Source organism: Loxodonta africana, chromosome 16 (assembly GCF_030014295.1).
Source record: "Loxodonta africana isolate mLoxAfr1 chromosome 16, mLoxAfr1.hap2, whole genome shotgun sequence".
Lineage (NCBI taxonomy): Eukaryota > Metazoa > Chordata > Mammalia > Proboscidea > Elephantidae > Loxodonta > Loxodonta africana.
This window is the reverse complement of record NC_087357.1, coordinates 78,541,795-78,565,977: the sequence shown is the minus strand read 5'-3', so window position 1 is coordinate 78,565,977 and position 24,183 is coordinate 78,541,795. Positions and strand designations below refer to the sequence as shown.

Here is a 24,183-nt window from a genome sequence, read left to right as displayed (position 1 = left end):
ATCAACCTAAAAAGAGCGAGACTGAAAGCATTCCTCTTGAGAAAGGGCACCAGACAAGGGTGCCTTTTTAATCTTTTAACCTTACTTTTACCCTTTACCACAACAGCTCGTTTCTATTGAGCAGACACCAAGGCTGGGTCTCCCTCTCGGGGCCAGAGGCTGTCTGATGTAATTAAAAAAAAAAAATTAGAATGAGTTAATTGTTGGTGGGTGGGCAGAGAAAAGCTTCCTCACTCCTAGGAGTTGGGGGTTCAAATCCCTGCTGTGCCACAGCTGTGAATGACACTGAGAAAGACATTTCACTCTAAGCTTCAGTCTTTCCGTCTGTGAAATGGGTTCATAACCCATACCTGGGCCCCGGGAGCTGTCGCCTCAAGCGCATCCCTTCACCTCTTCCTTCTGTGCCGGGGCCCCTGAGAGGCGCGAGGGACTCAGGGGGCAGCCCCTTGCTGGGGAGGTGCCTAGGCTGGCACATCGGCCCCTGTGCTTGCGGGGTGTCTGGGCTCTGCGCCACCCGCGGGGTGTGCCGGGCCTATGGAGGGGGCGGGTTCGCTGGAGCCAGAAAGCCCGGAGACGCCCAGGAATTTTGGCTCGGACCGCGCGCATTTCCTCCCGGGCCGGCCAGCGCGATCCCGAGGAGGCGGCCGCGGGCAGACGCGGCGCTGCGCTCGGCCGAGCAGCACCATGCGGCCCCTGCTCTGCGCACTGGCCGGGCTCGCCCTGCTCCGCGCCACGGGCGCCTTCGCGGGTGAGTGGGGCATGGGCCGGGGACTCGGGGAGGGCGAGTCGAGGATGAGCAAGACACAGAGATGGAGGGACGGAGAGGAGTGAGAACTGGGAACAGAGAGAGATGGAGACGGAGAGAGAGAGACAGAGAAAGAGAGAGAGACACAGAGATAGACAGGAACAGAGATGCAGAGAGAGAAAATCAGAGGAATGGAGACAGGGAGAAAAGAGAGAGGGAGGAATGAAGAGAGGAAAGGAGAGGCTGAGGCAGAAAGGGAATGTGGAGACCACAGATGGGCATGGACTAGGATGGAAAGAAACAGGAGTTTGAGAGACAAAGGAGCCAGTGAAGAAGATAAATAGGAACTAAATGGCAAGAGAAAAAAGGAAAGAGATGATACGGAGGCAAAAAGATAGATTGAGAAAGACAGAAAGAAAGAGAGTGAGGGGGGAAACTAACTCGATGCCAGGCCCAGAGCTGGGGAAAAGAGGAGACAGGGCCAGGCAGAGATGACGGGAAGTGGCAGGTCACTGCAGGGTGACGGTGGGGTGGGCTCCAGTGGGCTCCCCTCCCTCCAGACCAGCTCCCTCCCAGAGGCCCAGCAGAGCACCAAGGCCTGGTGTGGTCAGGCATGCTGGGTAGCTGAGCTCAGGCAGGTGACCCAGCTGTCAGGGACCAGGCAGACTGCCCCAAGTCAGTCTTCACCTGCCAGGTGGGCTGCGTGGTTTCCGAGGTCTGGGTGAGGAAGACAGCCTCGGGACCTGCAGAGAGCTTTCCCGGGGGCCTGGGCTGCTGTGGGTGGGGGTAGGGGCATGGGAAGGAGCTGCCCTCTGGGCCTCTGATGGCTACCATGGTCCTTGCCTTGCACTGCCCCCTTTACCCTTCGCACCCCCCTGCCTTTAGTGCTGCTGAATCACAGGTGAGACCCCCAGGGGCCGGGTCATATTAAGTGTTACTCCAGCTGGTAACGGGCAGGGCTGCAACCCAGTCCTTCAGGAGTGGGCACAGATGTTCGCTCCACCGCGCCAAGGCCCTGCGCACTGAACAGCACTCCACAGTTTACAAGCCACGTGCCCGTTCACCCACTGTCTCCTGCAGTCCCCTTAGCCAGAGAAGGCTTGGCGCAGCCCAGGTGTCCGGATGAGAAGGAGGCTCAGGTCTCAAGGTGGTGCCAAGGCACAGCCCTCACCAGGCCCCCAGCTCCTGGCCCTTTGTTGGCCCTTGCCTCTTCCAGGCTGTTCCCCCATCAGCCTGGAGCCAGGGGACTTTGAGTTACCCAGTCAGTGCCCTGCACTAAGATGGAAGCCCCAGGTTCACCTGAGGCCACAGTGAACTCTGGGAGTTAGCACTGAGGGAAAGGGTCAAGGCCAACCCTGACCCTGGAGGAAGGGCCTGGTGTTCGGGTTACCTCAGGTAAGTAGCTTCACCTCTCTGAGCTGTTTTCTCTTCTGTAAGTGGAGGAGAAGGGTACTCACCCCGCAGGGTCGGCTATGGGGATTGGGTGAGCGGGGAAACGCCCAGCACAGGAGTCAGGACACATCGAGTCCTTCCCATGTCCACTTGGACAACTCCATTGTTTCTCTGAGCCTCAGTTTCTCCACCTGTTAAGGAGGAACAACAATGGCTTCTTCACAAGGCAGCATGAGGAGTGGCAGGGAGTATGCCCGGCATGGAGCCTGGCCCACAGCAGCTGCCCTTCCTTTGACTTCCCTCCCCCTTAGCCTCCTCCCAGCTCAGCACCAGGGTGCAGGGGCTGAGGGGACAAAGAACCTCCCCCAGAGGGAGGAGCCCCATCTGGACACCAAGTGGCCTCTTTTGACACAACTGATCAAAAGGGCACATGGCCAGGTCTTTCTCCTGCAGAGCGGCTGGGTGGGTTGGAACTGCCAACCTTCTGGTTAGCAGCTGAGCACTTAACCGTTTGCAGCGCCATGGCTTCTTAAGAAAAATAGAAAGTATAAATGTGTGAACAAAATATCACGTTGATGTCACACATTTTTGTGTATAACCTTTCAGACTTCAGACAATATTCTATTTTTTTAACTTTTTATTATGAAAAGTTTTGGATAAAAAATAAAGGAAATAGCATAGTGAACCCCTGTGTTCTGACCACCCTGCTTCAACAAGTATGAACTCAGGGCCAATCTCATTTCATCTGTAAGCCCGGCCTTCTCTTCCCTTCCTAGATTATCTTAAAGGAAATCCCAGACATAATATAGTTTCATCTGTAAATACTTCCATATGTATTTCTAAAAGATAAGTACTCTTTTAATAAACATAACTGCAATACCATTTATCACACCCCAAAAATGGACAATTATCATCAAAATCCAATCAGTGTTCAAACTTTCCTGATTCTGTCGTATGTCTTTACATTTGGTTTGTTTAATCCAAATAAGGTACCTACGTTGAGTTTGGCTGACATGTCTGTTAAGTCTCTTTTAATACGTAAGTTCTCACTTCTTTTTTCATATCCCCTCCCCCCTTAAAATTTATTTGTTGAAGAAACTGAATTGTTTGTCCTGTAAAGTTTTCTACATTTAAATTTTATTGATTGCAACCCCCTGGTTTCATTTAAATATTTCCCTGGTATTTAGAGCTGGAAGCTTTGTCTGATGGTAGTTAGATTTTATTTTGGGTACAAGAATGCTTTATAGGTGGCCTTCATTATTTTAATTTGCCTTTCTTTGACTACTGAAGTTAGACTTTCTTCAAATTCCTAATGGTCATTTCTACTAATTCTTGTAAATTATCCTAGACTTTTCCAATTTTGGTGTTGGGATTTTTCATATTGATCCGTAAATCCTCTTTATATATTAGGGGAAATGTTTTGTGTTACTTGTAGAGACTTTTTATTAAGGTAAAGCTTTACTTGTATCTCTCTCGTGGTGTATTATTACACGCATCTTTTCATGTGTTTGTTGGCTGCTTGAATGTCCTCTTTGGTGAAGTGTCAGTTCATGTCCTTTGCCCATTGTTTAAGTGTATTGTTTGCCTTTTTGTTGTTGAGTTGTTGAAGTTTTCACCGTATTTTAGATATTAGACCTTATTGGATATGTCCTTCCTGGAGATTTTTTTCCCAGTCTGTAGGTTGTCTTTTTACTCTTTTGATAAAGTCTTTTGATGAGCATAAGTATTTAATCTTTAGGCAATCTCAGTTATCTAATTTGTCTTTTGTTCATGCATTTGTAGTTGTTTTTGATAGTCTTTTTTTAATAGGTCCCATAGTCAAGGTGAGGCCTTAGCTGAGTTCCTTTCTTATTTTGCTCCTAGAAGCGTTTGCAGGATCAGTAACCATTCTTACCCACGCCTGGGGCACCACTGGGGGAGCCCTCAGGGTCCCTCCCACTCCCCATGGGCATCTGTCTTCCACTGGGGTCTTGCTTTTTGTTTTGGGTGAAAAGGAAGATGCTAAAGAGCTGTGGCAGGGATTGTGGCCTTTTTTACTTCTTGTAAAAATAGATGTAGTAGAGAGCATACCACTCAGAGACAGTCTGACCCAAGGCACACATCTGGGCTCTCTGGGGCCTCAAGGCAGCTGCGTAGGTGTCACGTGTACCGCTCATTTCTGCTCCATATCCATCCACCCAGCCTCTCATTTCACAGAGGAGGCGGCTGAGGCCCAGGATGGGAAAGCCCTTAACTTGCACAAAGTCACACTACTGCCAAGTCATCTCTGACTCCCAACCTTGTATTCTTTTGATGAAGTCTTGGTCATCTAGTGCTGCTATAACAGAAATATCACAACTGGATGGCTTCAACAAACAGAAGTTTATTATCTCGTAGTCTAGTAGGCTACAAGTCCAAATTCAGGGCGTCAGCTCCAGGGGAAGTTTTTCTTTCTGCCGGCTCTGGAGGAAGGTCCTTGTCATCAATCTTCCCCTGGTTAAGGAGCTTCTCAAGTGCAGGGACCACGGGTCCAAAGGACGCGCTCTGCTCCCAGTGCTGCATTCTTGGTGGTAGGAGGTCCCCCGTCTCTCTGCTCGCTTCTCTCTTTTATATCTCAAAAGAGATTAGCTCAAGACACCTCCAGTCTTGTAGATTGAGTCCTGCTTCATTAACATAACTGCCGCCTATCCCACCTCATTAACGTCATAGAGGTAGGATTTGCAACATATAGGAAAATCGTATCAGATAACAAAATGGTAGACAGTCAGTCACACAGTACTGGGAATCATGGCCTAGCCAAATCGATACGCATATTTTGGGGGGACACAATTCAGTCCATGACACATGGCATATAGGGAGAGATTTATCCTGGATGGCTTTTTAGACCTTCTCAGCATTCTGGGGGTTTTGGAGTGTTCTAGTACATTATTATAACCCAGTGCATAAAAAAAAAAACAAAAACACAGTGTTCCAAGGTAGAAGGAATCTTTATGGCTTCAGGGAGTAGAGCTGCCCTCCAGCCCTGACCACCACCAGCCAGTCTACCTGATACACAATACCAATAAATGAGAAATAAACACGTATATAATTGAGGGGAGCTCTTTGTTACAGTAAGGTCCCTGGGTGGTGCAAACAATTTGCGCTTGACTACTAACCTTTACTAACCTAAAAGTTGGCAGTTCAAACCCCTCAGTGTCCCCATGGAAGGAAGTCCTAAAGATTTGCTTCCAAAAAAAGCACAACCAAGAAAACCCTATGAAGCAGTTTCACTCTTCAATACATGGGGGTCACCACAATCAGAATAGACTCGACGGAAGAGGGTTTTTTGGTTCCTTTATTACAGCAGCTTAGCTTGTTCCTAAGCAAAATACTAACCGAATTTACTGGAACGACATTGGTAAACTCTCAGGGTGATCAGCAAGGCTCAAATCCAGACCAGACCTGGAAAATGATTGAGACCAAGGGAAACAGACACAACCGTTCCCCAACAACAACAAAAAAAATGTTCCTCAGAATCTGAGTTCACTTTTGGGGGACTGAGGGGACCCTTTCCTGTTTCAGTCACAGGACTGCTTCACATATTGGACTTGCTCATATGATTGTTTGAAAATAGGCTCTGCTGAGCCAGAACCACAAAAACTTTACACAAATATTGAATGTGGTCAGATATATTATCATATTATATTGACTTTGTTTTTTTATTGACTTACAAAGCAAACTATGTCTTATGACGATCCAGAAAGCACTGCAGATCTGTCAGGGTCACCCCTGAGGAAAGATTTCTTTTCATCCAGCACAGGAGACATCATTTGTGTTGTGAACACTTTCTTAGTGTTTGGGTCGCAGATATAAGAGGTGACGTATGCTCTCAAATGGTGGGGGGGCCCATACTTCCTACCCAGGCGTGGATTATCCAAGAGGCAGGTAAGCACCCTGCTTACCTTGCTTACCAGATCATCTGTAGTGAACAATTTCACATTTTTCACCACATCAAAGATTTTCTTCTAGGTGCAGCTGGCATCTATCTCCCTCCCAACTCCATAGCACCTTCCTACACAATCAAAACCTCTTTTCCCGTGTACAGTTCCTGACAGGGATTTCCCAGTCAGCAATGTAAACACAGGCTTCCTTGTGCTTCCTTACTAATCTGTAGTGCACAATTTCACATGGGTTTTGATGTGGTAAGTCCCATGTGAAACTGTGCACTACAGATTAGTAAGGAAGTACAAGGAAGCCTGTGCTTACCTTGCGTTTGGATAATCCACCCCTGTTCCTATCTCAGAGGACTGGGACCCAGTGGTCATGTCTCTTCAGAAGCTGGGCCAGCGAGCACCCAACCTCCGGCATCCACCCGGTAGCTTGCTCTCTCCAGCACACGGATGCCCCACCCACGGCCCCCACCCAGGGTGCACACCAGGCCCAGAGCAGGAGCCGGGCCAGAGAAAGCACCCAGCATCAAAGGTTCACTCTCAACTGGCAGAGCTGGGAGGGTGGAGGGAAAGAAGAAAGGAAACACTGGGGAACCACAGGCTTGGCTGTTCAAGGTCCCTCATAACCATCCTTCTGCCTTCCCCACGTGTGCTCTTGTTTGAGCTCCCCAGCAGCCCCGTGAAGCAGGCATTATTATTGTCCCTTACTGGCCAGGAAAGAGAGTACAGTGGGGCTGCTGTGTGCGTACGGGGGAAATGGAAGGCGCCCAGCTCCCACCTGGCTGGAGCTGCTGGTCAAATAAGCAGCCTCTTCATCACTCACACTGGCTCTGTCCTCATAGCTAAAAGTTGAAGCCTGTGGGCATCTGGAGGCAGGGCCTGGGGCTGACCCCACCCATGTCCCGGGGTGCGGGGGGAGGGGGCAGCAAAGGCTTGGGGAGGAGAAGGTTTCCTGTGTTGTTGTTAGGTGGCGACCAGTAGGTTTCGACTCATAGCAACACTATGCACAACAGAACAAAACATTGCCCAGTCCTGCGCCATCCTCACAATCGTCACGCTTGAGCCCATTGTTGCAGCCACTGTGTCAATCCATCTCATTGAGGGTCTTCCTCTTTTTCACTGATGCTCTACTTTACCAGGCATGTTTCCCTTCTCCGGGGACTGGTCCGTCTTGATAACATGTCCAAAGTACATGAGACGAATTCTCGCAATCCTCGCTTCCAAGGAGACTTGTTCATTCTTCTGGCAGTCCATGTTATACTCGATATTCTTCGCCAACACCGTAATTCAAAGGCATCAATTCTTTTTTCAGTCTTCCTTATTCTTTGCCCAGTTTTGCATGCATTTAAGGCAATTGACAGTATCATGGCTCGGGTCAGGCGCACCTTAGTCCTCAAAGTGACATCTTTGCTTTTCAACACTTAGGTTTCCCATAGTCATGCAGCAGTTAGTGGCTGAGCCAGGTGCAGGACTGGGGTTGCCACTGTATTTTCTACCATAGTGTGCTGAAGTCAATGCCGTGGTCAGACCACAGGGAGGACGGGGCAGGAAATACAGGGTAGTTGTTAGGGCCCTGGCCTTTAGTGGAAACCCTGGTGACGTAGTGGTTAAGAGCTACAGCTGCTAACCAAAGGGTCAGCAGTTTGAATCTACCAGGCGCTCCTTGGAAACTCTATGGGGCAGTTCTAGTCTGTCCTATAGGGTCACTATGAGTTGGAATTGGCTCGACGGCACTGGGTTTGGTTTTGGATTTTTTTTGGCCTTTAGTTTGTTGGGAGGACTGAATGAACTCATGGTCAGCTGCACCGCGGTGCACAGAGTGCAGGTCTGCCCAGATGTGAAGGATTAGTGCTGTGTCGGTGTGGATAGCAAGCCCAGCCCAGTCTTTTCCTTAGAGATGTTTTGGGGCCAAGTTAGGCCTCATTGCAGACATACAGAGAGCAGGGTGTTTCAGGCCAACAGAGAGGAGCGGCTTTACGTTGTCTGTGACTTACAAACCCAGCAGATCCCCACTTGGCTGGCAGGGCCCCATTGTTTCCCCTTGGCCTAACCTGGGAAAGGAAGTGGAGAGGGGAGTAATTTAGGGACTAGCAGAGGGAGAAAGGCTCTGGGGAAAGACTTGGCCAAAGGTCCCTGGGTGGAGCTTGAGCGAACACACACACACCAGGACAGATCCCTTCTTCCTGGGACAGCTCTCCCTGTGAGTGGGAGTAGCTCTCAAGTCTTTCCCTCTCCAGACTGATCTTTCAGCTAGTATGAGTCAAGGATTTGGAGTCCCTTCACCAAGGCCCCCTCTTGGCCTGCTCCTGCCTGTCAAGGGCCTCTCAGAATAGAGCTCAGCCTCTGGGCATGGTTCCTCTGACCACCTCCTCCCGTGTCCTGAATGTTTTTATATCAATGTGTGCAGCCTGTAATGGCTTCTGCTTTTCGTTGGCATCTCCAGCGTACAACTGTCTTTTTATTACGGAAAATTTTAAACAATATATTTTTTAAAAATAGTAGAATGAACCCTGTGTCCCCATTACTCAACTGCAGTGATCAACTTTGGCCAATCTTGTTTGCTATATACCACCACTCATGTCTTCCTCATTCCCCAGGCTGAATTATTTTGAAGTAAATTCAGGATATCATAGCATTTCATCTGTAAATATTTCACTATGGATTTCTAAAAGACAGTCTTTCAAAAAAGATAACCAAGGTTCCATTATAACACCTCCCTCCCAAGTCAACAATAAGACCACTTTCTTTTGAAGAGGCTTTTCTAAGCTCAATTCAGGGAAATAATTAAATACATTTAAATAATTAAAAACAAAACAAAACAAATTGTTCTCCACACACAACAACAAAAAAACCTTAAAGATGTTCAGAGTGGAAGGGAGTTCTTGATTGTCATCCTTGACTGACAGAGTCTGGATCCAGAGGGAATTGGAATGAGAGAATCTTAGGGCAGGTGGGCTTTGAGGCAGAGCTCCAAGAGATGAGCTTACTGAAGCGGGGTCAGTCATCTGGCTAGCTGTGTGACCTCGGGCAAGTCACTTAACTTCTCAGAATTACATGTTCATCACCAGTAAAACAGCACACCATCTCCTCCTCACCTCAAGACCTGCCAACCTTCTGGACAACTTTAAATATCCTCTTGGGCAACGCATCCAACACCAAGGCCTTACAGTTAAAAAGAATTTTGCTCCTGGAGAGGTCTTAACCCTACTCTGCTTCAGATGTCCCACCACCGTGGCCACAACATTGGTCGTTGTTACCTGAAGCTGCTCCACCTCTAAAAGCTGAAATTGCAGTATCCCTTACAGTTTGTTCCCTCTGTCGCTGCAATTACCTCATCAAGACCTCCAGCCCCTTCATCCCCTCTATTTTTCCCAATTTATTGGCCCTCTTATTGGCCTACTTTCTTCCTTATCCGAGCTAGACTCCAGAGCTCATCCGTTAACCTGTCAGTGGATAAATCCTACATTCCGTGGTTGTTTGCCCTCCACCATACTCATCCTGCAGACTCCCCGATTCCGCTGCAGACAACCACCTGCCTTTGCTGCTCTACATCCGTACTTCTGAGCACTGTCCTGGAGGACTAGTGCTTCCACAGTGCCTCATGGTTCCTGGTCATTCTGCAAGGTCCTCACATACAGCCTTCCTCATTCTCCGCATCTCCTCCTGAAGCCCTTCTGTTACTCTAGCCCCCACACAGTGGTGTGCTGATAAACTGACCCTCAAAAAAAAAAGCACTTGCCGATTTCCATGGTGTAAATGCTCTCGCCATGACTCCTATTTATTGGCTGTGTTTAACAGTCCACTCACAAAATTTCTGAAAATCTAACTAGCTCTCCTCCCTTCTAAAAACCTGTGTGAATTTTCAGCAGGTGAGTCCCCTCTTACTTTACAAAGTGAGCAATGCTATCAGGTGGGAACTCACTCAGCTTTTTGTTCCTCTAGAAATTTATCTATAGCCATTTTTGGTGAATTCCTCTCTCCTCCTTCCCTGTGTTGCCAGTTCCCCTCACAGGCATTTCTGGATTCCGTGACCCCCTCCCGTCTCTCTGGGAAATGCCTTCCTTTGGTTCTCCTTCCTTCTGCCTGTCCCTCCAGCTGTAAACACTATAAGCATGATTGTGTTTCTCCAATGCTGAAAAAACAGGAGCAACAAAAAGAAGCACTTCTCTAGAGCTTGTGATCTGATCTCCCTCCCTTCATAGCAAGCTTCGTGAAAAATTTTTCCAGGATTAGTTCCTACCTCCTAACCTTCCCTTGGAGCCCTGGTGGCACAGTGGTTAAGAGCTGGGTTGCTAACCAAAACGTCAGCAGTTCAAATCCACCAGCTGATTCTTGTAAACCCTAGGGAGCAGTTCTCCTACGTTCTGTAGTGTCGCTATGAGTTGGAATCGACTCGTCAGCAATGGGTTTTCTGTGGATTAACCTTCCTTTCTCACCCCACTGCGATCTGAACTGCTGTGCCTCCACACTCTGCTAGAAGTGTGTTTAGCAGTAACTTTTGTATTGCCCTGTTTTTTTCAGTCCTTATCTTGCTAGATCTCTCTGCTGTGTTAGGCCGTGCGGACACCCCATCCTCTGTGAAGCTCTTCTCCCTGTTTCTGGGACAGCACCCTTCTTCCTGTCAGTCTTTGCCGAGGTTCCAGTTAATTCTGATGCCCACAGACATCTTAGATCCACTGACTGTAGAAGCTGAGCTCTTAACAAGGCTGCAAGTCTTCTGGTGTGAGGGTTATTCATGCTACCAGATGAAGAGGAGGAACCCACCTCGGGGAGGAAAATAATGAATCGAGAATTGGACAGATTGAACCCTAGATCTACCACTTACTAGCTGTGTGACTTTGGACACACCACTTAACCCCTCTGTGCATCAATTTCCTTACGTGTAAATTGAGAATAGCAATAGGTTATTGTAGAGGTGGAATGAGTTAAGAGTGTGCTCAGTAAGCATGGTACACGCTAACACTCATCAAGTGTCAGGTATTATTAACTGGCCACCTGTGTCAATGGTACCACGAACATGTCTCCACCGTTTCTTCCTCTCTTCCTACCACTGATACCTCCGTTCGGCCTTCCTCACTTCTTCCGCTGATGACTGCAGTAACCTCCTGTCTTCAAAGACCAAACAAGAAGCCAAACCAGTTACTGTCAAGTCAGTTCTGACTCACAGCGACTCCCTGTGTTTCGGAGTAAAACTGCACTCCGTAGGGTTTTCAGTGGCTGTGCGCTTTCGGAAGAAGATTGCTAGATCTTTTCTCTGAGGCTTCACTGGGGGGATTTCACTGCCAACCATTCAGTTAGTAGCTGAGCGCTTAATCATTTTTGCCACTCAAGGACTCTTGTCATCAAAGGCATTTCCCTCCAATCCATTGTCTGTATTTTGAACATTCATGTGTGTGACTGTTCTGTTAAAACAAACCCCAAAACAAGCATTATAATTGGTTTCCGAAAGTCTCTGGCATAAAGTTCAGCCCCCTTGGCTTAGTATCCACAATCTACCTCTCTGTGTACTTTCCAGCCACTCCAGCTCCCTTGAGGGTTTGTCCCACGAGCCATGCTATGTCATGCCTCTCTGCCTTTGCACGTGCTGTTCTCCCTGGCTGGAACCTTTCCTCCCTGCCTTAACTGGCTGACCCTGATCATTCCTGAGCCTGCTCTGGCGTCACCTCCTTGAGGCTCACCTGTGACTGTAGGTGATCACGGCCAAAGGGACACATGAGTGGTTGGGGAGGCACACGCTCGCATGTCCACCCACACCTGAGCGTCCCTGCTCCTCCAGGTGGCTGTCTTCAGGACCTCACTCGAGCCAGTGTTCTTCCAGAGTCTCTAGTTACAGGGAAACCGAGGGCCCCATGGTGACTGGCCTTGTCTTCCCACAGCTGCTGAACCCTTCAGCCCCTCCCGAAGAGACCCAGCCCGGAGCAGCGTGTGTGACAGACACATGGCTATCCAAGGCCGCTTAGACGTCATGGAAGAGGTACAAAGGGTACTCTGGGGAGGACCCACAGCTTCAGGATCACCTGCTAGGCTGGTGGTTCCAGAGCTCAGCCCAGCCTCGCTCTGGAATGTCAGGAGATTCTGCCCAGTGACCACCATGTTAAACAGCTCCCTGCCCCATTGGGCTGTTAGGCTGACCAGCTCCCAGCAGGCCTCCCCTGGAGCCTTGCTTACAACCCAGTCAGAGATCTCCGCAAAATTACTGACAAGAATGTAGAAATTCTGTCACTGTGTTGTTACACAGCCATGGTTCTTAACCTGCGCTCCATAAGCTTATGTGGGGAAAAAATGACATCTTTATTTTCACAGAACCCCATAACCAAATCCGCTGCTGTCACGCCCACTCTGACTCATAGTGGCCCTATAGGACAGAGTAGAACAGCCCCATAAGGCTTCCAAGGAGCAGCTGGCAGATTCGAACTGCTGACCTTTTGGTTAGCAGCTGGACTTACTGCAAATATCTCAGAATATCACTTATTCTCATCAGTATGCCAAATTATGGTAGCCATTGGACCTGATGTTAGATCATGTCATTTAATGGGTTAATAAATATATATATCAAAATTTTATTTTTTAATACTTGACTATTTAATTGGTGTCCTTTGTAATCCTGTATGTTTCTTTTTTTTTTTTTTTTTTTTTCATTTAAAGCATTATTCTGAGAAGGGTCCATAGGCTTCACCAGACTGCCAAGAGGGCCCATTGGTCAAAAACCATTACAAGAACCCTGAATAGAAGTAATTTCAAAATCCCAAACCTGTCATTTGGGAGAGATGCCACTAGGGGGCAGGACAACAAAAGGAGTGTGAGGTCCAGGTAGTGTCCTGAAAAGGAAGACGGTATCCCAGGGTGGCTCCACCACAAACCTGTGACCGGGTAAAGCCAGTGAGCGCCAGAGCCAGGAGCAGCCCTACAGAGGGAACCCTTCATCCAGCCCCTACATATTGTTATCTGGGGAAACTGAGGCACAGCTGGGGCAGAGCCGGGGCAAGGAGAACGCAGGTCCCCGCTGAATCCTGCACTGAGTGCTCATTAGGACGTGGCTGATAAAGGGAAGTCAGGGTTGAGTCTGACCCCAAGGTCCAGGGTGAACTTGGCAGCACGCTGTCCTCGACTGTCCCTCCTCCCCTTGCTCTGAGCAGACAGTGGAGAAGACGGTGGAGCACCTGGAGGCAGAAGTGAAAGGCCTGCTAGGTCTGCTGGAGGAGCTGGCCTGGAACCTGCCCCCGGGGCCCTTCAGCCTAGCCCCCGACCTCCTAGGAGACGGTGAGTGGCTCGGGTGGCAAAGAGGACGGCCCCCGGAGATGAGGCCGGGCAATGGGGCAAGCAGGACAGGGATGGCTGGTCCCCCACATGGGTGCCCCTCGACAAGCAGGGAGAGGCTCGGGCCCTTGGGACAGGAGTGGGGGGGCACACCCCCTCCCACTCCCCACCTCGGGGGTTGCTGCAGCCCAGCGTCAGGTCAGGGCTCCCGGAAGAGCTGGCCCCTTGGGTTCCCCTTTCAGCAAAACCCTGAGGCCGAGAAGCTGCCTCCTTCACTGGCCATTTCCACTCCGCAGACAAAGGCCCTGGGCTCCTTTCCTCGCCGTTCCGTTCGGGGTCCACGCGTGTTCCACCACAACACACTCTTGGGGAAGACTGGTGTTTCCACTGCTCAGGGAGGGGTGTGTGCCACCCTGCTCCCTCCCTGAGCCCCGAGCTCCCTGGCACAGGAGTTCCCAGGCCCTGGGAGAGGGAGAGATGGAGGCTGCAGGGCACTCCGGGGCTCTGCATCGCCCCCTGCTGGCTCACTCCCTTTCTTTCAGATCCCTCCTGAGCACCAGAGGCGGAAGCCCAGAGGCTGGAGGTGCTACACCTGCTAGACAGCTCTTCTCTGCGAGCAAAGCTGCCTTCTCGCCTGCCTTTTCCAGCACTGCATGAAATCACAGCAACTCCTTTGGTCCCCTTTGCGTCTGCTGAAAAAACGACCCTTGTAACACAGGCTCTTCCACGTCTACTCCCATGTCCTGAGGTCCGCATTCTCTCCAGGCTCAGACCCGGAGCCCCCCGTCATTTCTGCGTCAGCACTCCTTGTTTCTGGGAGCAGGCAGGGCAGGGGCTGGTTCACAGAGGAGAGGGACCGGCCGGAGAGACAGCAGAAAGCCATTCTAGAGCCTTCCTACTCAGTGTGGCCACAGGTGAGCACAACAGCGTCACACCTACTCGGTGTGGCCACAGGTGAGCACAGCAGCATCACCTGGACCAGAATTTGCATTGTAACACCATCTCCAAAGGAAGTGTCACATTCAAGTTTTTATTTAAACTGATGTCAAATTCACATAACAAAATTCACCACTTTAACCAGTTTACACTACAAATTCAGTGGCTTCCAGTGTTTTCACAACGCGGTGCAACGTCACCACTATCTAATTCCAGAACATTTTCATCGCCCCAAACAAAAACTCCTTACCAATTAGGAAAATGGAGGGAGACCCCTTTCATCCTCTCACCATCCCCTGGCAACCACCAACCCTTTTCTATTTCTAGGGATTTGCCTATTCTGGGTATTTCATACCAATGGACTCACACAAGTTATGGCTGTCTGTGTCTGGCTCCTTTCGTTCAGCGTAATCATTTCAAGGTTCATCCATGTTGTACGTATCAGTAATTCATTCCTTTTTATAGCTGAATATTTCATTGTATGGGTGTACATTTGTTTATTCATTGATCAGTTGGTGGACATTTTGTGTTATTTCCCCTTTTGGGCTATTATGAATAATGTTGCATGAACATTTATGTAAAAGTTTTTGTGTGAACAGATGTTTTCATTTCTCTTGGGAACATGTCTACGAGTGGAACTGCAGGTTTGTATGGCAATTCTGTTTAACTTTTTGAGGAACTGCCAAACTGTTCTCCACAGCAGCTGCACCACATTACATTCTCTCCAGAAATGTATGAGAGTTCCAGTTTCTCCACATCCTCTCCAACACTTGTTATGATCTGACTTTTCAATTATAGCCATCCGAGTGGGTGTGAAGTGGTATCTCATTGTGGTTTTGATTTGCACTTCCATAATACATAATGATGTTGAGCATCTTTGCATGTGTTTGTTATTTGTATATCTTCTTTTGAGAAACATGTATTTGCCCATTTTTTGATTGGATTGTCTTTTGTTGAGTTGTAGGAATTCTTTAAATATTGTGAATACTAGACCTTTATTTTAGATATATGATTTGCAGGTATGTATGCTTTGCAAATACTTACTCCCATTCTGTAGGTCATCTTTTCATTTTCCTGATGGATGGACAAAGCTTTTCAGTTTTATGAAGTCCAAGATATCTATTTTTTTCTTTTGTTGCTTTTGCTTTTGATATCATATCCAAGAATCCATTGTCAAATCCAAAATCATGAAGGTTGACTCCTATGTTTTCTTCTAAGAGTTTTAGCTCTTCCACTTAGGTCTTTAAGTTGATTTTTTTATTATGGTGTGAGATAGGGCTCCAACTTCATTTCTTTGCATATGGATAAGCAATTGTACCAGCACCGTTTGTTGTAAAGACTATTCTTTCCCCTGTTGAATTGTCTTGGCACCCTTGTAAAAAATGAATTGGCCATAGACGAATGGGTTTATTTCTGACTCTCAGTTCTATTCCACTGATGTGTAGATCTATCCCTGTGCCAATGCCACACTTTATTACTATAATTTTGCAGCAAGTTTCGAGATTGGAAAGTGTGTTTTCTAACTTTGTTCTTTCAAGACTGTTTTGACTATTGGTCCCTTGCAATTCTATATGAATTTTAGGATCAGCTTGTCTGTTTCTGAAAAAAGGCAGCTGGAGTTTTATTAGGAATTTTTTGAAATTTGCAGATCAATTTGGGGAGTACTGCCATCTTAACAATATTAAGTCTTTTAATCCATGAACACAGGATGTCTTTCCACTTATTTAGGTCTTCTTTAATTTCTTTCAGCAGTGTTTTATAGTTTTCAGTGTACAAGTCTTACACCTCCGTGTTTATTATTTTTATGCTATTATAAATGGAATTGTTCTTAAATTTCATTTTTAGATTATTCATTGCTAATATACAGAGATAGAGCTCTGGTGGTATAGTGGTTAAGAGCTCGGCTGCTAGCCAAAAGGTCGGCAGTATGAATCCACCAGCCACTCCTTGGAAACCCTATGGGGCAGTTCTACTCTGTCCTGTAGGGTCACTATGAGTCAGAATGGACTCAACGGCAACAGGTTTTTTTTTTTTTTTAATATATGGAAATACAACAGATTGTTTTATTGCTGTAAAATATATACATATTTGCCAATTTAACATTTTTTCAGTGACACCAATATACCACTGATTTGTGTGTGTTAATCTCATATCCTGTAACTTTGCTGAATTGGCTTATTAGTTCTAGTAGTTTTTTTTGTGAGTACTTTGGCATTTTCTGTATATAAGATCATGTCATCTGAATAGAGATCATTTTACTTCTTCCTTTCCAATCTGGTTGGCTTTTATTTATTTTTCTTGCCTAATTGCCCTGGTTAGAACTTCCAGTACAGTGTTGATTATAAATGGAGAGAGTGGAAATCCTTGTCTCATTAGAGGGAAAAGCTTTTCAGATGAATGTCTTAATTTCTCCTTCATTTTTGAAGGGTTGTTTTGTTGGATATAGAATTTTTGGTTGACAGTTTTCCCTTTCAGTACTTCAAAGCTGCCTTCCGGACTCTATGGTTTCTACTAAGAAATTGTCAATCTTATTGAGAATCCCTTGTACATGACAAGTTTCTTCTCTCTTGCTGCTTTCAAGATTCTCTTCTTGTCTTTGGCATTTGACAGTTTGTGTCTTGGTGTGGATCTCTGAGTTTATCCTACTTGGGGTTCATGGAGCTTCTTGGATGTGATTTGTGTTTTCATCAATTCGGGGATTTTTTGGCCATTTTTTCTTTAAATATCCTTTCTGCCCTTTTCTCCTTTCTTCTCAGGGTTCCCATTATGTGTAAGTTGGGCTTAACGGTATCCCACAGGGCTCAGGATTTTTTTTTTTTTTTTTTTTTCTGCTCCTCTGTCTGGGTAATCTTAACTGAACTGTCCTCAAATTAGCTAATTCTTCCTTCTGCCTGCTCAAATCTGCTGTTGAAATTCTCTAGTGAAAATCTTACTTCAGTTATTGTATTTTTCAACTCCAGATTTCCTATTTGTATCCTTTATATTATTATTCTCTATTTGGTGAGGTATTGTTCTCATGGTTCCCTTCAGTTTGTATATGGTTTTCTGTTGCTCTTTAAGAATATTTAAAACGGTCGATTTAAAGTCTTTATCTAATAAGTTCAACTTCCGGGGTCTCTCAGGGAGTCTCTATTACCTTCTCCTTCCCCTGTGTACAGGCAGGCCAGACTTTATGTCACTGCACGCCTCATAATTTTTTGTTGAAAACCGAACATTATGAATAATCTGACAGTTCTAGAAATCAGATTATTCCTCCCTCCCAGGCTTTATTGCTGCTTCTTGTTTAGTTTTTAGATGGCGTACCGTATTTTTACGCAAACATTTTACACTGCAATGCCAATTCTTTCTACATGTCGCTGTTAAAAAAAAAATTAGTATACCGCACCTATGAAAATACGTCACGGGGGAGGTCACGGTCGGCAAATAGAAGACATGCATTCTTTGCATAAAAATACAGTAGTTTGTTTAGGGACTTTTCTGAACTAATTCTGCAGTGTCTGTAGTCTTTGTCCTGTGTGGCCACTGCATCAGCGCCCATTTCACTTAGTGGTTCTCACAGCCTTTGCAGACGGGCTTTGTGTGTCCAGGCACACCTTCAGCACTCAGTGGGCAGTTCACAACTCTGCTCCGCCTTCCCTTCCCATCTCATCCCTCAGCCTTTGCTTCCAAGCTTTTACGTCTATTGTTTGCTCCATCTGTTATCCCTTACTCTATGCAGCAGGGGCTAATTCATTTGCCTTTAAACGCCCCCTCCCAGTGTTGCCATCTCCACTCTGGGAGAGTTCCAAGTTAGAGGAAATAAAGGTAAGCCCTTTGAGCTAGTCCTTCAGAGAGCCACCAGACAGGTCAAAACTTACCAAAAAAAAAAAAAAAAAAGTTGTCATCGAGTCGATTCCGACTCACAGCAATCCTATAGGACAGAGTAGAACTGCCCCATAGGGTTTCCAAGGAGCAGCTGGTAGATTCAAATTGCCAGCCTTTTGTTTAGCAGCCAAACTCTTCACCACTGCGCTACCATAGTTTTTTGAGAGTAAGGTCCATTCTAGTCTGTCTGGTACTAGGAAGCTGTACCACGAGTGCAGGCTGTTGTCTTCAAGGTCCCTGCTGAGCACAGGGATTGGGGCCAGGTAAGTTAAAATGCCACAAAGCTCTCTAGCCCAGATTCAGGTTTTTCTCTTCACTAAGCACTAGCTAGCATGGCTGTTGTAAACTTGATTAGTTTCCAGAGTTACGATAAAGTTGATTCTCACAATTTTTGCAGCTTTTTCACAGCTTTTGTGCTGACCACATTAAAGTTTAAGAAGCTCTGATCTAGTTTATCCCTCATTTTACAAAGGGACAGTGGAGGCCCCAAAGGGGAAGTGACTTACCCAGGGTCAGTGGCTGAGTTGTGTGCTCTTTCTGCTTTGAGACTACATCAGCTTTTACCGTTGGAAAGGAACCAGGCTCAGGGTGGATCCCAGTATTAAGCCAAGAGGCAGCTTTCCAAGGAGCAGGGGCTAATGGTAAGAGCCCCTGGAAGAGCTGGGGGCTTGACTGACTTCTTTGCTAAGAGGAGATCCTGTTTGGGGGCAGGTAGGGACCTGAGTGATGATATCTCTGCTCTTTAGAGGAACACAGGCAGAGAGCTTCTGGGTTTGGTAAGGTGAACATTTTAGCTGTCATCTGCCTGGGGGAAACATAATTAGCTTGGTTTCCATTTCCAGGTCTGACTCTGGGTCCGTACCAGCTGGGGCAGGAAAGGGCTGACAGCAGAGATGAAGGGCCAAGGCCTAGGCCGGCAAGGCCAACAAAGGATGGACACAGTATGGCCATTCAGTCGCTGCTTTAACCACGGGCACCGGCAAAGGTTCATCTTTCAGATCCCACATCCCAAGGCTGGGAGTAGCCTTGTTCCATCTCCCATCACCTGACTGAACTCCGAACAAACACGCCCTGCCATCTGCTTACCTGCTGCCTGTGTGAACACCTCTCGTCTCAGGGAGCTCTCTGCCTCAGTGCAGGAGTGTTTAGATCAGCATCAGAACCGCGAGGCGACCTGGTTACAGATGCAGTCTGCCAGGCCCCGTGCTTGATCAGAACTGTGAGGATGGGCCCCAGGGAACCGCACTTTGACGAGACCCCCAGGTGATGCCGATGCACACTAGGGCTGAGAACCACTGCTTCAGGCCTCTTTACTCTCCACCAAGCGAGCCCTCCAAGACTCCTTCCTTACGTTTTGGACCCAAGTGCCTCACTCTGGTCCCTGTCCTGCCCCTAATACATGTTCCTTCCAGCACCCCCACAGCTGCTGAAAATTTACTCAGGGATGAACTCATTTGATGTCTTATCCTCTAGTTGCTATTTTGGAAGTGAGATTAGACATGTAGCATAGATTGGCCTTGACTAACACCTCCAGGAAGTAGGGAAAAAAAGTGTGGTTCTCTCCCAGGAAGATGACCTGTATGGTCATGTGTCTCCTTGTTTTTTTGTTTTTTGTCCTAGGCATAAAATCAGCAGTATTGACCCCAACCTCCCGCTGGTCTTGGAGGGCAGTAATTTTTTTCTTGTTGTTGTTCCTGGGGTCATCTCAATGAGCTCACTCAGTCCTCCAGTCCATAGTTATCATCAGTTGGCGCTCATGGTCATGGCCAGGAGGGCAGCCAGGAAGCCAGGGAGAACCAACACTGGAAAACCCAGGGGTGGTCACCAAGAGTGTAGACCAGAAGCTTCAAACTCAAAGTCCTGCAGGGGACAAACAGGTAACATGGGTTTGGTGTGATACAGTAGGGAGTGGTGAGGCCTGTGGCAAAACGGCAAGTACACACTTTGTCTAAAAGGGCAGCTACGACGTGGCTCCAGCAGCTCCTGCCATACAGGAATGCAAGCCTAGTGTTGCTCAATGTCTGATTTTTCAAGAGAAGCCAAGATTCCTGAATTTTTAAAATATGAACTCTCCCAATGTTAAAATGTTGGCAACAAAGTCAACATTCTAAAGAGACATTTTGAGATACATGAGACTAAAGGGGCAGCTCCCGTCCAGAGGTGAAATGAGAAGGCAGAAGGGGACATTAGCTGGTCACACAGACACACAGGAAGTCCGGGCTGGAAAAGAGAAGTGCGCTGTTACATTACAGGCAAAGCAGCTACCGTCACATGACAAGGCGTGCGTAAACTTTTGTACGAGAAACTAACTTGAACGGAAAACTTTCACTTAAAGCACAATAAAAAAAAAAAAAATTGGGGGGGAACAAAGTAAATGCATCTGCAGGCTAGATACTGCCTACTGGACACCAGGTTGAGACCTCTCGTGTAGACAACTGGGCAAAGTCACGGCACGGAACCTTCAGTCACATCAGAGCAGGTTGGATCTAGGCCCTGGCACAGCTCAGGCCCCCAGGGTCTGCCCGAGTTCATGGCAAGCTGTACAGCGCCAAGCAGCTCAGTCCACTGGGCGGGTCCCCCCTGGCAACTACGAGCAATGGGCCAGCCCTATGGGAGGGGTTTCCCAGGAATGGGGCCTAAGCCAGGCAGGCCAGGTCTTGGGTGGAAGTGGACTAGCTCGAGAGGCTCCAGACACGGAAACTGAGGCAGGGCTGAAGGAGGGAGGATGGGGCTCAGTGATCCCAGTACCCATGCCAGTCTCCCCTGGCTCAGGAAGGCAGGTCTAGGTAGACCAGGTTAGCGCCTAGCTCGTGGCTGCTGCATGCCCCTTGTGTTACTCTTCTCACTACGCCTAGGGCAGTGACAGTCGAGCGGTACCCCAAGCAGATGTCTACTCTGCGGACAAAACACTCTCAGGGGCCCTTGGCAGGTCCCAGCAGGCTTGATCTTCCACCCTAGTCTCTCTGGACTCTCCCCTTTATCTAAACTTTTCAACACAGTAGGCGATGGACAGACCAGAAAGGGATCCGACCAGTAAGACAAGCTCTGGCTTCTGGACATGACACAGTGGTTTCTAGAAACTGCCTCTTCTGGAGTCCCCTTCTCTAAACACCACAACCACACACCATCAACACACAACAAAGGGCCTGCTACAGACCACAGCAGGGGAGACACATTTCAGGCCAGAGGCTCCCAGAGGGAAGACACCGGTCTTATGCTTCTTTGGGCTGTTCCCACCCTCTCCTCTGCCCCCCCCACCTCCCCCCCGCCCCGGCCATAAGGCTTAACCACCAGCTAAGCTGAGATGTACTACCACGCCTACCCACACCCTTCCTCAGGAGCCGAGGAAGGACCACACTGTTCCTACCTCACCCTCAGGGGACTTCACTGCACCCACACCGGACCAAGATCCTTGTGGCTTTTCAGCGTCTGTGCACCCACTATAGATTTCAGGAACCTCCCTCCTCTTGTCTTTACAACCCAAGTTCCTGTAAATGAGCTTCTGCTCAGGGGTTCCTGAGCACAAATTTCTACTTAAAGTTACAGGAATTTTTATTGGTTAATATGCTGGAACTGCTGAGCAGCAGGGTGGGATAATGAAGCAGAAGAAAACAAGCTGGCACCAGGAAAAAATTCTAGAACATTCCAGAACTGGCTGGCTTTAATTTGCAAACAGCTTTTGGTTATAGACATTCAGGTTAAAGGCACATCCCAAAATACAAGGAGCCCTGTCACTGCCAGGGAACTGGCTTTCTCCTCGTGGTTTTACATGAAAGATGGAACAAATGACGCCCTGGTCTTTTTTTTCCTCTAAAAAGGAGTGCGTTTGGCAATAACAAAACTCATGACACATACTCACCAGATGCAAAGATTTACCCTTAAAGGTCCTCTTTTTACGCCCCAGTGAAGACACAGTGCTCCCCCACCAGAAATGTGTACACAGTCGACAGACTTGCATGCATTTGTCTGGCGACGACCATAGAAAAATATGCCTCCAGATAAAAAATAAAACTACATGACTGAAATGAAGCCAAGAGTCTTAGACACAAGCAAAAGGAAAGGATCACATGAGACAGGAAATAAAACATCTACTTTAGCAGGAGGCCATGGGGAGGGGGGGATCCTTCCTGAGAGAGGTTTAAACCGACCCAGGTCCTTCAGCACAGTATGTGGGTCAGGAGGGGTGGGTGTAGGACAGGGGCTGAGGCTCTCTGGGTGGTCCACGCTGAGACCCTCAGGCTACTTTCTGGGTGGTGTTAGAAACAGACGTTCTTTTGGCCTTTTCCTGGCATTGCTGTTGCTGGCAGGCAGGCAGAAGTGACCGCCGGGCACTGCTCAGTCATTACCACCACAGATCTTCAGCAGAATCTTCCGGTAATCCCCCGAAGTGTCTCCCTGGCCACAGGAACAAGGAGGACACCAGTTAAGGGAGGCCACTTTTGACCTCCCAGCTCCTCATTTTCTTCATTTCTGAGTCCCCTTACAGAGAGGCAGGCCTCACGCCAGAGAAACTCCCCACCGCACTGGCCCTACAGTGGGTGTCAGGCTCGTATGCTCGGTGTCACAGGTGGCACAGACCATAAAAAGCTGTGCTCCCTGTCACCCCAATTAGAAAAGTTAGAATTTGGAAGATGAACACCGAAAAAATTAAACATCAGCCACAAGAACCACCGCTCAGGGCTAACTGGTGCTGGTCTTACTCGATGCGTGTCCTGAGCCACATGAGGACCATACCACAACGCACTGTTACGTCCTGCTGAGGAACTGGAATCGACTATTACATGACCATCAACGGTGGGGACCATTATGATTCAGGTGTCCCAGTTCACACCGACGCCTCCCCTGGAAAAGCAAAGCCTGTGGCTTCTTCCCAATGCCCACAGCCCACTGACCCACCAGGGATACTCTGTAAATAGTCACAATTGTCTGCTATTAGTGGCATCGTTTTTAGAGCCAGAGAAATGGAAATTAGCTTCTCTGAGTGACTTGCCCAACATCAAACGCTACTGACATATATATCACAGGGGCAGTGGTGGTTCAGCAGTAGAATTCTCGCCTTCCGTGCGGGAGACCTGGGTTCGATTCCTGGCCAGTGCACCTCATGTGCAGCCACCACTTGTCTGGCATTGGAGGCCTGCACGTCACTATGATGCTGAACGGGTTTCAGTGGAGCTTGCAGACTAAGGTGGACTAGGAAGAAGGCCTGGTGATCTACTTAGAAAAATCGGGCCAGTGAAAACCCTATGGATCACCATAGTCTGATCCCATTGTACAGGGGGTGGCCATGACTCGGGGCCAACTCGAGGGTGGCTAACAACAACATGTACATGACAAAACGTGTTACAGGGACCGCCTCACTCAATACTCACAACACCCACAGGGAGGAACTATTATTACCCTGACGTTAAAGATGATGGAACTGGGGTTCAGGGGGGTTCAAGGAAGCTGCCTGAGACCACACAGTTAGCAGGTGGAAAAGCCAGAACTGGGGCCCACACTCTAAAGCGCCTTCCTCTGCTGCCTCCACCATGACATAAGCGGAAGCAGCAGCATCAGTGAGCCAGAGCCCAGCTTCAGAGCCCCTGGGACGTAAGTTCTCACAGGTGGTCAGGACGCTGAAGTCAGGCACCAACCAAGGTGGGAGGGTCCTGGTATCTGTCCACACGGTGGGGGATGCAGGGTGGGTCGACAGCAGGGTGCAAGACCCACCCTGCTCTCAAGGAGCTTACAATCTGTTTGAGGGCAACTGGATGTACAACTGAAAAGCTAAAAAGAAACAACTCGAGGTCCATAAACAAGAGTCCAGTGTGCGGCAGAGGCCTCGGCCATGGGAGGTGGGAGGAGGGAGAGATATGGGGGAGACTGGAGGGGCCGGGGAGGTCCCAGGTGAGTAAGCCACCAAGAGGCAGCCCCAGGCCGTACCGAGATGTCGTTGTACAACGACTTGCCGTACATCCTCTTGTATTCCGCTCTGATGTCCAGAAGGTCAATCTCGCTGCGAGACACCATGATGCGGATCAGGGTCCGGTCCTTGGTCCCTGCTCCCTATAGAGAGCCCGCCCGAGAGTGTGAGTGCCAGTC

General features: G+C 48.2%; 2 protein-coding genes across 3 annotated transcripts in view; one reads left to right on the top strand and one right to left on the bottom strand.

The window, feature by feature from the left end:
• The first annotated feature begins 654 nt into the window (after positions 1 to 654).
• On the top strand, positions 655 to 14,834 carry PLAC9 (placenta associated 9). 2 transcript variants are annotated; one of them, XM_010589267.3, is made up of 4 exons: positions 655 to 748; positions 11,922 to 12,019; positions 13,182 to 13,305; positions 13,845 to 14,834. In XM_010589267.3, the coding sequence occupies exons 1-4, from the start codon at positions 685 to 687 to the stop codon at positions 13,853 to 13,855; spliced, it is 297 nt and encodes a 98-aa protein (XP_010587569.1). In that variant the 5' UTR covers positions 655 to 684; the 3' UTR covers positions 13,856 to 14,834. The 2 variants fall into 2 exon arrangements, with proteins under 2 accessions (XP_010587569.1, XP_023402906.2); XM_023547138.2 differs by having other exon boundaries at positions 13,182 to 14,834.
• A 3,572-nt stretch (positions 14,835 to 18,406) lies between these two features.
• ANXA11 (annexin A11) overlaps positions 18,407 to 24,183 on the bottom strand; it is a 60,842-nt gene continuing 55,065 nt past the window's right edge. Inside the window, exons 14-15 of the mRNA XM_064269800.1 lie at positions 24,025 to 24,147; positions 18,407 to 22,497 (exon numbers count right to left, since the gene is read on the bottom strand). Coding sequence (XP_064125870.1) covers positions 22,438 to 22,497; positions 24,025 to 24,147 — 183 coding nt within the window. The 3' untranslated portion in view covers positions 18,407 to 22,437. The remainder of the gene's footprint in view (positions 22,498 to 24,024; positions 24,148 to 24,183) is intronic.

What these genes read in the sequence shown, in the direction of transcription:
- PLAC9 (XM_023547138.2), top strand. Translation starts at nt 685, where the DNA reads ATGCGGCCCCTGCTCTGCGCACTGGCCGGGCTCGCCCTGCTCCGCGCC. An exon ending in CGCCACGGGCGCCTTCGCGG is followed by an intron (nt 749 to 11,921) that starts GTGAGTGGGGCA and finishes GTCTTCCCACAG; the next exon opens with CTGCTGAACCCTTCAGCCCC. An exon ending in GCTTAGACGTCATGGAAGAG is followed by an intron (nt 12,020 to 13,181) that starts GTACAAAGGGTA and finishes TGCTCTGAGCAG; the next exon opens with ACAGTGGAGAAGACGGTGGA.